General features: G+C 44.0%; 1 protein-coding gene across 9 annotated transcripts in view; it reads right to left on the reverse strand.

Moving 5' to 3' along the window:
- The window catches only part of LOC124147603, a 60,320-nt gene that overhangs the window by 15,805 nt on the left and 25,415 nt on the right, over positions 1-19,100 (reverse strand). For 8 of the 9 annotated variants that reach the window (XR_007222365.1, XR_007222363.1, XR_007222364.1 and 5 more), the window contains exons 3-18: positions 18,580-18,742; positions 17,049-17,203; positions 16,241-16,407; positions 13,668-13,928; positions 11,994-12,083; positions 9,966-10,148; positions 8,851-8,967; positions 6,981-7,124; positions 5,869-6,075; positions 4,714-4,878; positions 3,419-3,548; positions 3,096-3,253; positions 2,551-2,625; positions 1,912-2,091; positions 1,061-1,136; positions 514-672 (exon numbers count right to left, since the gene is read on the reverse strand). Coding sequence is in view for 4 of the 9 variants with exons in the window: in XM_048400568.1 (XP_048256525.1) it covers positions 514-672; positions 1,061-1,136; positions 1,912-2,091; positions 2,551-2,625; positions 3,096-3,253; positions 3,419-3,548; positions 4,714-4,878; positions 5,869-6,075; positions 6,981-7,124; positions 8,851-8,967; positions 9,966-10,148; positions 11,994-12,083; positions 13,668-13,928; positions 16,241-16,407; positions 17,049-17,203; positions 18,580-18,742 (2,430 nt within the window). In the remaining 5 variants the exon portion in view is untranslated. The remainder of the gene's footprint in view (positions 1-513; positions 673-1,060; positions 1,137-1,911; positions 2,092-2,550; positions 2,626-3,095; positions 3,254-3,418; positions 3,549-4,713; positions 4,879-5,868; positions 6,076-6,980; positions 7,125-8,850; positions 8,968-9,965; positions 10,149-11,993; positions 12,084-13,667; positions 13,929-16,240; positions 16,408-17,048; positions 17,204-18,579; positions 18,743-19,100) is intronic. The other variant, XM_048400570.1, reaches the window with a different exon arrangement.

Here is a 19,100-nt window from a genome sequence, read left to right on the forward strand (position 1 = left end):
GGTTCTCTTTTATTGCATGCATGCGCTTCTAAGATCAAAGGATGTATAGTGTGAAAAGTTAACTAGTTGAACAATCGTATTTCCAGGACTTGCCGCGGATGTTTTCAAACAGATTATTAGAACTCCATTCAGCGATAAACGGTTTATTATGCAATGAGAAGCGTTATGTGCAAATGAACAACGAACAACAATACAATTATGTCTGTGTAAAACTCCCAGTAATAAAAGTGTACATAAATTTTGGGAGCCATGCGTTACCGCGCGTAGTAACCGAGATAGCGCTTTATCGAAGAGCACAATAGCGAGGGATCACTGTACTACCTAACCATGAGTTTACGGTCATCTTGACCCCTGGTACCTAGTACTACTTAATCATGAGTTTATGGTCATCTTGACCCCTGGTACCTAGTACTACCTAACCATAAGTTTACGGTCATCTTGACCCCTGGTACCTAGTACTACCTACCCATGAGTTTACAGTCATCTTGACCCCAGGTACCCAGTCCTACCTACCCATGAGTTTAGCCAGTGCTGCCCAGTCCTGGTCGTCGGCCCCACTGTTGAGCAGCTTGGCCGCCCCCTTCATCCACGAGGGCAGGTTGGGGACGTTCTTCTCTATGTTGCCCCCTGTGATCTCCAACGTCAATCGAGGCAGTATCGGATCGGGCATATCTGGAGAACAAGTGCATCATTTGACCTTACAGACAGCAAGTCCTAAAAAAGACGATATTGTTGAAGTTTGCCCCATGATTATGATGTATTTCTCAGGGAAATGCAAGCATGGAATAGTTACATATTTCCTTATATCAACTAAATTGTTTCATAAGACTTTAGCTGTCATGGCTGGTGGGTGTTGCAACACTCAGCCTTCCAATTGTGGGTGTTCTTCAACTTGTTGCATATGTACTACTCAAGACAACTTGTTTCATCCCCTTACACAATGAGCAACAATTTGAAGAAAAGGCATTAATATTCACATGAAACTTATCCAGAATTCTTTAAATCTTTATCTGAACATCTCACATATTTTTGTATCGTTGGGAAGAGAAATGCTCCAGACCTTTACCTATTTTGGGTTGAGGAAACCATTTCCTTACATCAGCAGTTTTCACCCGTCTATGTTCACAGCAAACAATCTGGAACAACAATGGATGACTTCTGATGCAGTCCGCAGATACATTCACATACACTGGTGTGGACCTGACATCAGGGCTGGCTATAGTTCTTCTGAGTCTACAACACTGTATCATGCCTTGTGGGGAGACACGGGGATCTGAGTGCATGTCATGCTACCTTACACATTGTTTCAGCCACAATCCTGGGTGACGGCGTCAGACACTTAGATCTCACATTGATGGTCAGACACCCTGACAAGACACTCTGTAGGGATTCTGGGTTAAACTGTTCCCTTAGTAACCCATGATGGTTGTAAGAGGCATCTAAGTCGATTGAGTGGTGAATCTCGGTGACTTGGTTGTCACTGTTGTCACGGTGACTGTTCCCTGACAGCATGGATGATTGCAGTCCAGACTTGACTGCAGGTGAGGTGAGGCGTAACGTCGCGTCTAAGATTATTGCACTTATATTGAGGTGTCTGTGTGTGCATGTCCGGACTGATTGACAGTGCTAGCCCACTGAGATACCTACAGCAGTTCAACATGAATACCCCACTCAAACACAGTATACCGACCAGCCCTTAGCCCCTTAATGCTGAGCGCCAGACGGAGTAACAAAAAGTACCATCTTTTAACGTCTTTTGGTATGATGCGGCCAGGGATCGAACACCGATCTTCTGCTCTCCAGGCAGACGCTCTACCACTAGACCACAGAGGCGGTCAGCCTTGACTGCAAGCTGCCGTCATACAGCTGGAAGAGAGCGGAGTGTGGCATTAAACAACTGTGACATCCTACCTTGGAGGTGAGACATTCGTCCAGGTCCAGGAAGTGGAGGCAGGCCTCCTGGGTACACCCGGCCAGGCCGTGCCGCTCACACACCTTGTCACACGTACATCGCAGACACATCTTGCAGGCAATCCTCTTCATCCACAGCTGCCGCAGGTCAGTCAGTGTAGACTCAAGGAAGTTCCGCACCTGGATGCAGAAGGTCACAACCAATTATGACTTTGGTAATCAAAGGGAGACAATCATGATTCGAACTGTGAAGATCAAGGGTAGAATAGGTCTTCAGCAACCCATGCTTGCCAAAAAAGGTAACTATGCTAGTCATAAGAGGCGACTAATGGGATTGGGTGGTCAGGTTTGCTGACTTTGTTGGTGCATGTCATCGTATCCCAATTGCGTGGATAGATGCTCATGATGTCAATCAGTGGATTGTCTGGTCCAGACCCGATTATTTACAGACCGACGTCATATAGCTAGAATATTGCTGAGTGAGGCGTTAAACAACAAACAAACAAGAAACAAACAATCATGATTCACTGTCCAGATCTCCAGTTCGGCCCTATCGAATGCACCCTTAGCCTGTGTATGAAGTACTCCTTTACTTTAAATAATTTATAGTAAAACAGATTTCAGTGAATGGAGATTAACCTTGGCACAGGCTGCGGAGAGGGGGTTGTAGCCAGGGTTGGTGTAGATGGAGTCGGAGATGCCCACGACGACAACCTGAAACACATCCACATGTACACGTGAAACAAATCATGGCACTTTAATCTCTGGACATACCTTCAAACTAGAAACATCTCTTCTGAATGAATATATATTCCCATATACTACCCTGCGCTGTTCACCATGTGGCATGAACAGCTAGTGTACCCTTAACCTGTGGTATGCTAAGCAAGACCTACCTTAAACCCATGGTATGCTAAGCAAGACCTACCTTTAACCCATGGTATGCTAAGCAAGACCTACCTTTAACCCATGGTATGCTAAGCAAGACCTACCTTTAACCCATGGTATGCCAAGCAAGACCTACCTTTAACCTGTGGTATGCTAAGCAAGACCTACCTTTAATCCGTGGTATGCTAAGCCAGACCTACCTTTAACCCGTGGTATGCTAGGCAAGACCTACCTATAACCCATGGTATGCTAAGCAAGACCTACCTTTCATCTGTGGTATGCTAAGCAAGACCTACCTTTAATCTGTGGTACGCTCTAGGTGACAGTTCCAACACAAAGTCATGAGAGTCGTCCAGAAAGAATTTGGCTATTCGACTGTAGAGATAGGGGTCTCGGCCTCCACTGTCCTGGGACCACCTGATGGCTCGGGTCAGGATCCGATAGAACAGGCCGTCTACAACACATGGTCATGTGACTGTCACCATGGTTTCATTGCAAACATCTACTGCAGGGGTTAAGAAAACAACGTCTGAAACTTACACCCCCCTTAGTTGATATAAAGAAACATTATCTCTCCAATGTTTGCCACATGATTTACTAAGCACTAAGATGAACCTACCTGGGAGGAAGTTGTTGAAGTCGAGGTAGAACACAGCCACATTGTCAGAGAGAGTGTACAGGTGGCGCTGATCATCCAGCTTCTCCAGCCGCATGGGGACGTAGTAACTGTGTGTCTCCTCCCGGTGAGTCTGAAACAAACATGTCTCAACATATAGCCTCTCAAGAAATACTTGGTGTCATGTATTGTTTGTTTGTTTGTTGTTTAACACTGCACTCAGCAATATTCCAGCTATTTGACAGCTGTCTGTAAATAATCGAGTATGGACCAGACAATCCAGTGACTGATTTCATGAGCAGCGATCCACGCAATTCCGATACAACGAGATACAGCGAGCCTGACCATCTGATCCTGTTAATCACTTCTTACAAGAAGCTTAGTCGCCTCTTACAAAAATCATGAGTTGCTGAAGACACGTCTTCACGGGGATGATGCATTAAGAAGCCAAGGAAGCCATTGAAAGGGTAGTAAATAACTATGGCCATGCAACAGTTACGGAACAGGTCGTTAGAGTGAGTTGGTTAACATGCTTTGAACAGTTACATCATGTCGTGTATGCTTGATGTGGGAGGAAAGCCCGTCTTAGACGTTTACCACTTTGGTGAAACCCATGAGCATGGCGCTGACTAAGCTAGAAACATAATCAGGGCAGACCGGGTTTCGAAACCAATGATCACAAGGACGCATGCCCAAGGGATGTAACTCTGCACAGCGAATTGCAGCACCTGAGACAACTGGGCCCCACCTGATGCAAAGATGAAGGAAGCCGGTGTCATGTATACAGATATATAGTGTCATTATTGAAGGGTCATCTTGGTATGTGGGATGCCAAACATAAACACATGCCAACAAGTGTCAATAGGTCGGAGTATGTTGACAATGTGAAAGAATGGACAATGACAATGAAAGTGCAAGATTGAAGGTGATGGGAAAACTACCCAAAGCCCACCTAGGTGCTGTTGTACAAAGCGATCTTAGCGTTAAGTTGATCGTAACTCCCATACCTTACGATAGTCGTAGCACTGAGGTTGTTTTGTACAACCACACCTAGAGGTTTAGCAAATGCATGTGCAATACATGTCAGTATGACAGCTTTCACAAACATTCCAGAGTTTGGGTAAACTGGGCTTGTGCCACTTTGAACAGTATCTCAGTTATTTCCCAGTGTGTCAGCTTAGTGTTGGAGAGAAGTCCACGGACGTAGGTTGTAGAGAAGCACAGTCAGGGCAAGTCTGGAATTGGAATGAGATGAGGCCAGTAAGGTGACGTAGGGAGTATTGGGTCACTGGCATTACCTGTCCTCGTGGTGGCAGTCTGCGGCAGATGAGATCAAACTTGTCCATGAGAGCTAGCAGGGTGGGCTTCTGGTCCAGGGCATCACTCCACAGCATGTCCAGGAGCGGCTCCTCCAGGATCCCAAGCTTCTCCAGCCGGTCCCACTTGTCACTCAGGAGGTCCCACTGGGGCAGAGCAGAACGCTTAGTTACAGAACACACCACAGAGGCAGAACAGGATACTTACAGAACACACCACAGAGGCAGAGCAGAACACTTAGTCACAGAACACACCACTGAGGCAGAGCAGAACGCTTAGTTACAGAATACACTACTGAGGCAGAGCAGAACGCTTAGTTACAGAATACACTACTGAGGCAGAGCAGAACGCTTAGTTACAGAATACACTACTGAGGCAGAACAGGATAGTTACAGAACACACCATAGAGGAAGAACAGAACACTTAGTTACAGAACACACCACAGAGGCAGAGCAGAATGCTTAGTCATGGAACACACTACTGAGGCAGAACAGAACACTTAGTTACAGAACACACTACTGAGGCAGAACAGAACACTTAGTTACAGAACACTTAGTCACAGAACACACCACAGAGGAAGAACAGAACACATAGTTACAGAACACACCACAGAGGAAGAACAGAACACTTAGTTACAGAACACACTACTGAGGCAGAACAGGATAGTTACAGAACACTTAGTCACAGAACACACCACAGAGGAAGAACAGAACACATAGTTACAGAACACACCACAGAGGCAGAGCAGAATGCTTAGTCATGGAACACACTACTGAGGCAGAACAGAACACTTAGTTACAGAACACACTACTGAGGCAGAACAGAACACTTAGTTACAGAACACTTAGTCACAGAACACACTACAGAGGAAGAACAGAACACATAGTTACAGAACACACCACAGAGGAAGAACAGAACACTTAGTTACAGAACACACCACAGAGGCAGAAGAGGATAGTTACAGAACACACCACAGAGGCAGAATAGGATAGTTACAGAACACACCACAGAGGCAGAACAAGATAGTTACAGAACACACCACTGAAGTACAGCCACTTTAATTCTCATTCTCTGCATGGAACAAAACACCATTAACAGATCTTAACACATCCACCCTGGTCACCACCCGGTTTTACCTGATCGTGAGTGGACCGAGCAGTGATGATCCTCCTGAACATATCCACCAGCCACTGTGGCTTCAGGATGACCGTGTTGCGGAGCACGTTGTGGGCAGGGCCGGCGCTGCCATAGTGGATGATGACGCCAAGGTCGTGGTAGAACTCCAGGAGTGTCGTCACCTCCTCTGTGTCTGTGATGCCATGGTTACTTGCCATCTCGGTGATCTGAGAGAAGCAAGCGAGTAAATATTGCTGTATCATGGTAGCTTGTAAAGGTTGGAGTCTGGACCAGGCAAGCCAGAGACGGAAAACTTGAACATTGATCCATGCCAGTCGGGCACACTGACAAGCAATCACGCCAGTCACAGTATTTACCTCCCCTACATCACATTACATATACTAGTCCATGTGTTTCTACTTGATCGTGGCAACAATGTTCTGAAAATAGCAGTCATGTTCCATGGCCTTCTGTCATAAGAGGCGACTAATGGGATTGGGTGGTCAGGCTCGCTGACGTGGTTGAGGCATGTCATCGTATCCCAATTGCGGGGATCAATGTTCTGGTCCAGACTCCATTATTTACATACCACCGCCATACAGCTGGAATACTGCTGGGTGCAGCAAACAAAAATTTACCTGAATCACAGCAACAATGTTACACTGCATCCCCATCACAGCGACAATGTTACACTACATCCCCATCACAGCGACAATGTTACACTTAATATTCCATAAACAGCAACACTTATACAGTGTTTCCTGATCACAGCGACAATGTTACACTGCATCCCCATCACAGCGACAATGTTACACTTAATATTCCATAAACAGTAACACTCATACACTGTTTCCTGATCACAGCGACAATGTTACACTTAATCCCATAAACAGCAACACTTATACAGTGTTTCCTGTTAACAGCAACAATGTTACACTACATCCCCATCACAGCAACAATGTTACACTACATCCCCTTTACAGCAACAATGTTACACTACATCCCCTTTACAGCGACAATGTTACACTACATCCCCATCACAGCAACAATGTTATACTACATCCCCATCACAGCAACACTTATACATTGTTACACTGCATCCCCATCACAGTGACAATGTGTTGAAGCTAACCTGGTCGACGGTGGCGTAGTGTGTGCCTGTGTCTGCCCTCTCCGTGACATCCTGCTCAAACTTGAGCCACTTGATCGGCATCTGTTCCCCCATGTACGACTCCTGGCTGGCGATCCGCTCGATGTGCTGACGCAGCTTATCAATCTGGAGCAAGTCAAGTGGATAATGATAATAATAATAATATATTTAGGCCATTTATATTGCGCATATTTCCATACCACACAGGGGCATGCTCAAAGGGCTATTATTACCCCAGTCACTGGATTAGTGTGCACTCAACAATCATTCTCAGCTCCCTGGGGAGTATACAAGCCATCCTGTGTGTTAGGGGCTAGAAGGCACATTTCGAACAAAGTCACTTGCCCGAGGAGACACCACAATTGGATGATGACTTAGGGCCATGAAGATGACAGAATGCACATACAGTCAAACCTGGTTATCTTGAAAGTACCAATATCTCGAATCTATTCTCCATCCCGACCACCTTACATTACAATGTTAATGCCTCTTTATCTCAAATGTCCGGATATCTCGAAGTTACTTCACAGTCCCGCTAGGTTCGAGATAATGGAGTTCGACTGTACTTCCAGCCACCAAGGCTCCACATTAAATCAAAGTCCTCCAGCTGTAGTCTCAGTCACGTACTTTGTTTACCCCTGGCAAACTTTGTGTGCTAGCAATTAGGTGCCTCACTCTGAGAGTGTGAGTTTGATTCCAGGATGAGACTGAACCCAAAAAGTTTTAGTTTTACTCCCAAATACCCTCGCGATAGTACAAGGGTTAATTGGGGATTCAGAACGAAATAACCTTGGTAGGCAAATTTGGAAATGTTCAAAGTAGGGATTCATTTCAAAGTTTTTATTTTAATAGTTCAGAGGTATTCTAACATTGTATTCAAAACAATAATGTTCAACTAAGCATCAGAGTCAGTGAACTGTGTCTGAGTGTTAAACTGTGGCATGGTAGCTCAGCCAGCTAGCACTAGTGTATCTTCCTGAGTTAACTGACTGTAAAAGTCCTGTTTCCACCCTTGCCAAAATAAGCTGGAATTCTTGGCTCGATTGTAGCGCCACTAGTGGCAATTACGAGTTATGTCCCTTCTATGTCCCTCCTATTGACCAATAAGATTCCACTTATATCACTTGCATTTGCTTCAAATAAAATGGTGGCACCCAGTAAAGACAATCTTATTGATAATCAAGATATATATTCCAATAAAATGGGTCTTACTTCGCAAACTGCATCAAATCACATGAGCACCCAGATTAAAACCATGAAAAGATTTGGAAAATATCTGTTCACATTATGTTGTCGGTAGACATGCTTTGCAAATCCTGCAATCGACTGAAATCTGCACTGCAGTTAACGAACCAAATGTCGATTTCGTTATGCAATTTTGATTGGACTATGTATGGACTCATCAGTCCAGCCAAAACATAACTCAATAATTCCAGCCTTGTTTGGACCAAGGGTGGTAACTAGACTTTTATAGTCAGTTAACTCCTTTGACTCAGGAAGATGGCACTAGTGTGGACTAGCACAAGCATATTCCTTGTCGCTATATAAGTGCAATAATGTTGAACCACATTTCACTTCACTGTACTTAGGAAAACTCTTCTCATTCGATTATTTGTATCAAGGGCTAACGAGGTCACAGTCATATTGTCGTGGTTGTTGATTTTAATCTCCTGAGCTAGACAAACCCTGTGGTAAGATGGATAGTTTTGCTGACACGAGGCTTTGGTTGCGAATTGGTCCAGGGTATCTATGAAACTAAGATGGAGATATCATCCCAGTACACTGGACTCCCGACAATACCTTGTGCTCTTTAAGCACAAGAATCCCTAAGGACGTAGAAAGTGGGAATAACCTGCACATCCTCTCCACCCAGGGAGTTATTTTCCACAGCAAAGAATGGCGTCACGATGTGCTGTGTGTAGGGCTGGCCTGTCAGGAACTCTCGCAGCTGGTTGAACTTATCGGCAACCTGTTGCAAAACACAGAAATAAACCTCAGTCCCTGGGCATTGAAAACAAGTCAATTTTTATCTGAGTACAAGAAAATCTTGACTTCATCTGAATCTTAGTTTGTAACAAACATCGAGGCCACCATTGCAAATGTTTTCTTGAAAGCCTCACTGGCAATACACACAAAATATCCCCATTATCCGCTTCATTTTCTTTCTTCAAATAAATCATTATTGGTCAGAACGAGGCTGCAAAAAACACTCAACTAATTCTGGTGGGTAATTGCACGTGTAATGAAAAAACATGTAGCACACTTCACTTGATTTTAAAAAACTAAGTGTATTTCATACTCATATTTACTCACCTGACATGAGACAGGTGTATCATGACCCCTGTGCTATGTATCGGTACATGAAACAGGTGTATCGTGACCCCTGTGACATGAGACAGGTGTATCATGACCCTTCGTGACATGAGACAGGTGTATCGTGACCCCTGTGACATGAGACAGGTGTATCGTGACCCCCTGTGATATGTATTGGTACATGAGACAGGTGTATCATGACCCTTCGTGACATGAGACAGGTGTATCGTGACCCCTGTGACATGAGACAGGTGTATCGTGACCCCCTGTGATATGTATTGGTACATGAGAGGTGTATCGTGACCCCTGTGACATGAGACAGGCGTATCGTGACCCCCTGTGATATGTATTGGTACATGAGACAGGTGTATCGTGACCCGTGACATGAGACAGGTGTATCGTGACCCCTGTGACATGAGACAGGTGTATCGTGACCCCCATAATATATGAGACTGACATAATATATGAGACTGACATATCATGACCCCCTGTGACATGAGACAGGTGTATCATGACCCCCTGTGATATGTATCGGTACATGAGACAGGTGTATCGTGAACCCCCATGTATCGTGATCCCCGTGTATCGTGACCCCCCGGTACATGAGACGGGTGTATTGTGATCCCCCGTGTATCGTGACCCCTAGTATCTCACCAGCTCCATCTGAGCATCATGGTCCAGGGCCAGACTGTCTCGGTGAGTGCCCACGATGAAGATGGGCGGGGATAGTTTGGTGTTGTCGACGCTGTTGCGCATGTTCTCAGCAGCATGTGCATGTATTGAGCGCAGCCAGAAGTCCATGTAGTCGAGAGTGGACAGGCTGTCCTCGGCTTCATCCTGCAAACAGGGAGACTTTCATCAGATTTTTAATGCAGGAAATGGTTCTGTCCAATATTATTCATCTTTTCCCCATGTCAAGATCATCACTTGACATGAACACACAATGCCATTTAGAAAGTAGTCAAATTTAACAAATGTTATATTTGGGAGAACACTTTCTTAGTAAGACACAAATTCTAGTACTTTTTTGGAGTTGAGTCCCATCCTCAGAGTGAGGAACCTTACACGACTTCAGTCATCTTACCCACTCAGTCACCAGTGTGTGCTGGTGATTAGATCACTGTGACGGCACTGTGTATTCACAGCTTTCGGCCATGGGAGCTGTGGCAATTGTACCAGACTTTCATTTTTGGAGGAAGTCTAAATGCCTGAGTGGGTTAGATCGCTGACTTTGTGTGGTGGTGATTAGGTGCCTCACTCTGAGAGTGTGGGTTCGAAACCTGGATGGGGCTCAGCCTACAAAGAAGTACTAGAAACACTAAGGACAGGTTATTTGTAGTCATTATCACTCTGCACCAAGGTTATTATAGATACGTGAACCCATGACAAATCCATTTTATGGACAGGTGGGTTGAGTTTGGTATTTCCTGGATATTCTCACAGTTTTCCAGTCGCTTATCTGTATCTCTTCTCCCAATACTGATTGTCATGTCTCTTCCACTTTTGTATGCAATTGATGGTCAATGAGTTGCGAGGGCATGTTCGAATGTTTTATTGTGAAATAAACCATGCTTCGTTCTTCACAGTTATCGCATAGCTATCTTATATTCCACAATAATGAATGTAACGTGATCATGTATACCACTCCAAAGAAGAATAACAGATTTATATCATAGAGCCATAGTTAATCTTATCACAACAGATTAACAATAGTCATATGAAAAAATCTGGCGTTCTTTAACCTCTTTGAGTAGCACATCACATTTTTTAATTACTGTTACATGCCATTTCTTTTCCAATTGTTGAAATAATTGAACTAATTCACAAGACCACAATGGTGGAAGTAAGCATGCACGTGACATTTCCGTGGTCCCATGTTTCTGGGGAGAAGATGGATGTCGGATTAGTAGACCATGACATAATCTTAAGAGGCTTTTCAGCCAGGTGAGCTATAAAAATTTAAAGTAATAACTGCATCTGAGATGACCTACAGAACAAGCTACTGTACAATGTCAAGCTCCTCACAGTGTTATCCCGTTCGTGGAGCTCTCTATACTATCGCTGCAACCAGTCAAAGCTTCCTACTAGGATAGGGGGCCACAGTCATGCTAACTAACTGACCGTTACGTTAACAAACAAGTGACGACTGTCATGACACTCAATACTCTTAAACAGCTATATTATTTTCTTTGTTTGTCATGTAATTGGTATAGTAAGAATGTAAGGGGAAAGTTGGTTGATTTTCCATTTGTCTGCAATCTCTAACCAAGAAGTTAAATTGGAAATATGGTCAGTCGTAAACCTTTTCAGAACTCACTATGATGGCATTCCCAAAGACATAAACAAAAGTAAAAATGTTACTACATTTGGCAAAGTTCAAGATTCTTGTAATAGCCGCACCTACACTTGTGGCAGCAATCTAACTGAGAGTTTAACGAAGGTGTCACATGCTGGGTTGGTTTGTTGTTTAACGCCACACTCAGCAATATTCCAGATTTATGACGGTGGTCTGTAAATAATCAAGTCTGGACCAGACAATCCAGTGATTAATATCATAAGCATTAATCCATGCAATTGGGATCAATGACATGCATCAACCAAGTCAGCGAGCCTGACCACCCGATCCCGTTCACATGCTGGGAAGGAGCTTGGTACAATGTAGCTGAAGGGAGACAACTCTACCTTTTCCTGCATCTCCGGTAACTGTTTGCCGGTAAGGTCATCACATAAGTTGAACACAATCACATAGATGGCTCGTGCAGTCAGGAATACCTGCAACAACAGCAACAGTGGGGAAATAACACAAGGTTCTGTAGCTCACACGCCTCCTGCAGGGCACTCCTGGCAGCCACAGCAGTACATGAAGGTTGCAATAAGGCTCCACAAGGCTGGCTATATACAATGTTTATTCCTAATACAGGATATTTACCATGCCATAACACACTATATGTGTAACCAAATAAACATTTGTGTACAATCAACCTGGGAAAGGGTCTCCCTTCATAAATGTATTCCTTGATGAGTTAAATATTGGAATACAGTATTTGACTACCGTTGGACTTGGAATATTAAATGACCTTTTTGGTTTTTAAAAAAATGGAAAAAAAAGAACTTTATGATGATTCAGGCCTGAGAACCAAGACTAATATTTAACCTAAATACAATACACAGCAAATATGTATTATAGTGACTGCAGTTATAATGAACTCAAAGGGACCACTAATTTTAGTTTGCTATAACCGTAGTTGGTTATAAGCATTTCAATACATCCTATGTTTATCAATCTCATAAAGGACATAAAATACATAACAATGGAATACATGTCCTAAATATATTATTCACAGTTTCAGTGACATACAGACACAAGAGTCACTTGCCATAGACTTGTCTAACTGGATCACTTATTTGCGGAAGATTTCACTTTTCTACCAGGTTTTGGAGTTGAATTTGCAATCGACCGGCAAACTTTGAACGTTTTGAAACACCTTAGTTTCACAGATTCAGACACTGTTTTACTGGTAAATTGAGGAATCCAGTTAATCTCTCTCAATTGTTTATTGCCACTTTGTACAGTCTCGCGTGACCGGAGATGTTTTGATTGGCTGATTGGCTGATTGGTGAGCAGCAGCGGAGATTAACAGTTCGTTATGAACATAAACATTGTCGTTCACAGACAGTTCGCTATATCCGTTATTTCATTATAGGAGTGTTTGTTATATCCATCAATTTCACATCATAAAATATACAGCAAATGGCGAGAACCGTAAAAACAGTTTATCACATCCGCCAGTATGGTATAAGCGTGTTCGTTATAAATGCAGCTTACTGTATTGTCACACCACATAATGACTGCATACCAAAATTCATGATGATACATTCAGAATTGACTGAGCAATAGGTGAAACTTACATTTTCAAAATGACAGCCATGTCTAAAGAAGGATCTGAATTCTGCATGGACATTGTAATGATGACATTAATTGGACAAAAATGAAATCAGCTTATGAAAAGCTAGGTCAAAACTCTAAATATGCAGACAACAATATACAATATGCTATTCAACATACAGTCTACTGCATATCAAATTACACACATGAACAAATGGCTGAGTAATGGACAAAGAATAATTTTTTAATATGGCAGCTAAGGCAGCCATGTTTGAAATCAAATCTGCATTCTGAGAGCAAACTTGAACGCCAATATAGGTGGGGTCAAATTTTGGCTTCATGGGCCTTCATAGAAGATGTCGAAAAGGCAGAAACACAAGAAAAACAGGAGTAAGTAAAGATTGTAAGTAAGAAAAAAACCTGTTGTATGTCAAGGGCGAACAATACTTGCTCACGTCCAACACACTAACCTGGTGTGTGGTGTAGTACACGGCCTGACCCGCGAAGTCCCAGATATTGAGCACAACTTGGTGACTCTTCTCGGCAGTCTGCACAAGCTCAAGGCTGTGCGTCGGCGACCCTTGTGACCCCTGACCCAGCATCTGTTGCACCAGCTGTACGACACGGTCCGGTACGTCCTGCATCACCTCTGGGGGAACCTCCTTGATGTCGTCAAACAGATTCATACCAAGGGATGTTGCCCGTCGCACCAGCAATGGTTTCCGCTTGTCCTGTTGTGAGATAAGAATACAACACTGAGTTCTATTCAAGAACTCTTCGTTGCAAGAAGGTTTTGTTTTCTTTTTTTGTTTGTTGTTTATTGTTTGTTTTCATTTCAGTTCAACACATTTTATTATTTTATTATACAAGCCTAAGTTTGCACAGAGATTTCAGTACCACACAGTCTGTTCAGAGATCAACAAACCCATTCTAAGATGCTTAGCGTTCATAAGGACCAGATGATGACTCTTTGAGCGTGTCCCTGTTTTAAACACAAGTGAAATGTAGATCAGCCAGCAAAGTTTTCAAATGGAACATAGATCATATCCCAATATGACTATTCTTAATTTGAAATAGTATTTCAGGTTTGAAATCCGTACAAGAAACTATCTCCCAACTCATCCCTATCCTGACTGTCCATCCCTGAAGGAGCTCCATGCTATCCTCCAACTCATCCCTATCCTGACTGTCCATCCCTGAAGGAGCTCTATGCTATCTCCCCAACTCATCCCTATCTTGACTGTCCATCCCTGAAGGAGCTCTAGGCTATCTCCCTAACTCTTCCCTATCTTGACTGTCCATCCCTGAAGGAGCGCCATGCTATCCTCCAACTCATCCCTATCCTGACTGTCCAGCCCTGAAGGAGCTCTATGCTATCTCCCCAACTCATCCCTATCTTGACTGTCCATCCCTGAAGGAGCTCTAGGCTATCTCCCCAACTCATCCCTATCTTGACTGTCCATCCCTGAAGGAGCTCCATGCTATCCTCCAACTCATCCCTATCCTGACTGTCCAGCCCTGAAGGAGCTCCATGCTATCCTCCAACTCATCCCTATCCTGACTGTCCATCCCTGAAGGAGCTCTATGCTATCTCCCCAACTCATCCCTATCTTGACTGTCCATCCCTGAAGGAGCTCTAGGCTATCTCCCCAACTCATCCCTATCTTGACTGTCCATCCCTGAAGGAGTGCCATGCTTTCCTCCAACTCATCCCTATCCTGACTGTCCAGCCCTGAAGGAGCTCCATGCTATCCTCCAACTCATCCCTATCTTGACTGTCCAGCCCTGAAGGAGCGCCATGCTATCCTCCAACTCATCCCTATCCTGTCTGTCCAGCCCTGAAGGAGCGCCATGCTATCCTCCAACTCATCCCTATCCTGACTGTCCATCCCTGAAGGAGCGCCATGCTATCTCCCCAACTCATCCCTATCCTGACTGTCCATCCCTGAAGGAGCTCTAGGCTATCTCCCCAACTCATCCCTATCCTGACTGTCCATCCCTGAAGGAGTGCCATGCTATCCTCCAACTCATCCCTATCTTGACTGTCCATCCCTGAAGGAGCGCCATGCTATCCTCCAACTCATCCCTATCCTGACTGTCCATCCCTGAAGGAGTGCCATGCTATCTCCCCAACTCATCCCTATCCTGACTGTCCATCCCTGAAGGAGCGCCATGCTATCCTCCAACTCATCCCTATCCTGACTGTCCATCTCTGAAGGAGCGCCATGCTATCCTCCAACTCATCCCTATCTTGACTGTCCAGCCCTGAAGGAGCGCCATGCTATCCTCCAACTCATCCCTATCCTGTCTGTCCAGCCCTGAAGGAGCTCTAGGCTATCCTCCAACTCATCCCTATCCTGACTGTCCATCCCTGAAGGAGCTCTAGGCTATCTCCCCAACTCATCCCTATCCTGACTGTCCATCCCTGAAGGAGCGCCATGCTATCCTCCAACTCATCCCTATCCTGACTGTCCATCTCTGAAGGAGCGCCATGCTATCCTCCAACTCATCCCTATCTTGACTGTCCAGCCCTGAAGGAGCGCCATGCTATCCTCCAACTCATCCCTATCCTGTCTGTCCAGCCCTGAAGGAGCTCTAGGCTATCCTCCAACTCATCCCTATCCTGACTGTCCATCCCTGAAGGAGCTCCATGCTATCCTCCAACTCATCCCTATCTTGACTGTCCATCCCTGAAGGAGCGCCATGCTATCCTCCAACTCATCCCTATCTTGACTGTCCATCCCTGAAGGAGCTCTAGGCTATCTCCCCAACTCATCCCTATCTTGACTGTCCATCCCTGAAGGAGCTCCATGCTATCCTCCAACTCATCCCTATCTTGACTGTCCATCCCTGAAGGAGCTCTAGGCTATCTCCCCAACTCTTCCCTATCTTGACTGTCCATCCCTGAAGGAGCTCCATGCTATCCTCCAACTCATCCCTATCCTTACTGTCCATCCCTGAAGGAGCTCCATGCTATCCTCCAACTCATCCCTATCTTGACTGTCCATCCCTGAAGGAGCTATAGGCTATCTCCCCAACTCACAGTTATCCTGTTGGTAATCTTCCCTGCTGAGTGGGACGTAACTGCTGACTTGATGTCTCTAGATGTTTTGGTTACAGCCTCTTTCTGACGTTTCTGATACAGCAGTTCCTGGACAATATTGGTGGCAAGTGCCTTGTGGTACTCCTCCTCTAGACCCTCACTTCCACCTGGAGACAAGACAAACAGTATAGTGACTGGACAATTTTGGTCGCAAGTGCCTTGTGGTACTCCTCCTCTAGACCCTCACTTCCACCTGGAGACAAGACAAACAGTATAGTGACTGGACAATATTGGTGGCAAGTGCCTTGTGGTACTCCTCCTCTAGACCCTCACTTCCACCTGGAGACAAGACAAACAGTGTAGTGACTTGACAATTTTGGTGGCAAGTGCCTTGTGGTACTCCTCCTCTAGACCCTCACTTCCACCTGGAGGCAAGACAAACCATGGTGGGAATACTTCATATGAATGCATTAAATCTTTGATTTTTCTATGACTAGTAATAAACTGAGGACCTACGTCATCCAATCTTATCTTTTTAAAATTTAACAGATGGTATAAAACATATATATGGCATTTCAAATGGATCAGAGTTTATTTTCACAATGAACGTTCTGATATAGAAGGGACTTACTGAAATAATCTGCCTCAATATCCCCTACCAACTTATACAGAGAGAGTGAGAAATTCAAAACGGTACCAGTACTATTTCAGCGAAATGTCAAGGAGAACAAGTAATATGCAAACTTCCACGAAAAACATGGACACACTGAAAAATATTAGCTGTCTGAAAAACAAAAGGTGTCTTTACCAAGAATACCCAAGTTTTTCTTTTCATCATCACTTTCTGCTTCGGGTGGTTGTTCCCCCTTGATTGCTAGTTGCCATGACGATCGGTTGTTGAGGTTAAAGGAGCAGGAAGCAGACAGGTCGATCCCATCTGTGCTCTCCTCGGCTGTGTTATGGCTGGAGACACACACATAGATTGTACAACAGTTGTGCTCATTCAATGACGGGTCAAAACACTTCGTTTAATGCCCACTCAGCAATATTCTAGCAATGCCAGCAGCATGTATATATGGACGGCAGACCAAATAAACCAGTGGTTGATGTCGATAGCAAACAGAGTTCATGCATTCAACCAAGTCAGTGAGCCTGACCACCCGATCCCAGTCGGCGCCTCTTACGACAAGCATAGTCGCCTTTTACAGCAAGCAAGGGTTGCTGAAGACCTATTCTACCCTCGATCTTCACGGGTCTCACTGAGACTGAGTCTGACCAAAGTCTTGACCAATAAGCAATCTCGTAAACATCAGACCATAGTGCTCGCTACTGCTACACAAAGATTTGATAACATCCCATTATAGGTCACAACAGAACAACAGTTCAAAATGTCAGCAGCCATTTAAACAAAGTTGCTGTTAGCATTTCTATTCAAATATTTTCTACATGACCTCTGAGCACAAAAGTATCAACAGATATGAAACAATTAACTAAATTTCCACAATGTTCCAAAAATCTGCCAGAATGGATGTACTATCAAAGAGTGATTGAGTGAGTAGTGTTTTGCCCCACTTTTAGCAATATTCCAGCATATCAAGGTGAAGGACACCAGAAGTGGGCTGCACACATTGTACCCATGTGGGGAATCAAACCCAGGTCATCAGCATGACAAGTGATCACTTTAACCACTAGGCTACCCCACCACAACTATCATAGAACATTGTTGTTTACAGTACCAAAAGCATATTTAAAAAAAATATATATAGCATGGCCAGATCGTAGTCAAAATTTAGAATATTAAAAAAATCAGAATACATGTTTAGCCAAATCACATATACACAATTTTCTTATATTTGGAGTGAAAATAGCTGAGTGAGAGCCATTAATAGCTTTTTCAATATGGTCGCCATGGTGGCCATATTGAAAACCCTAAATATAGCCATTACTCAGTTATTTTTATTCAAAATGTAATGAAATTTTGTAGATGTGTAATTAGTACTGTTTGTTTGTTGTTTAACATGCACTCGGCTATGTTGGCTATGTTCCAGCTATATGGAAGTGACCAGTAAAAAATCGCGTCTGGACAAGACAATCCAGTGATTGATATTGTGAGAAACAGTCCACTCCATCGGGGTATGATGACATGAAATCAACCAAGTCCAGAGCCTAACCACAGGATCCATTTGGTCACATGACTTTCAGTCAGGTGAGCTGGAAAGGGAATGTGGGCCCAGAAAGCGACAGACAATGAGGGAGGATGAGAGTTAACAAGTCTTCCCCACCAACACACATACAATGAACCACTAAAACACAGATAGAGAGATGTTCGACAGTTTTACCTTTGACCTGTCAGGGCTTTCTTGAGACTAGTTTTGCCCACTCTATCCTTGCCCACAAGCATGAGACGTGTGCGAAACACCGGCTGGGTTCCAGTTGAACACGCCTTTTCATACGCTTCCATTGCCTCCGGGCCACGGGCAACAATTTCCTTCGGAGCGTCATCTACAAGAAGTTGTTTTTAACTAAATCTATTGTCACTGTAATCATGGAAACACCTTAAAAGCTTCAAATTTTTATTCAGAATCATGAAAAAATTCTTGAATCTCTGTTTGAGGTAATTATAAAATCCAGCTGGTAATTGTAGGAGCAATAATTAGTGATAGCTTGAAGTGACAAGCATATTAATGTTCATCATTTTAAAAATTCCGATTTTTGGATCAATAACTAAGACATGCTCAGCATCAACCGGAATGGGATCCTGACGGGTCTTGACTGATGAGGTGATGAGATATGGGATGTAACGCCTCAGGGTTGAATTTGGTAAAGTGGGGTACACTACCCAGGTCATGAAGTGAACAAA

This window comes from Haliotis rufescens, unplaced genomic scaffold (assembly GCF_023055435.1).
Source record: "Haliotis rufescens isolate VD_foot unplaced genomic scaffold, xgHalRufe1.0.p SCAF_2, whole genome shotgun sequence".
Lineage (NCBI taxonomy): Eukaryota > Metazoa > Mollusca > Gastropoda > Lepetellida > Haliotidae > Haliotis > Haliotis rufescens.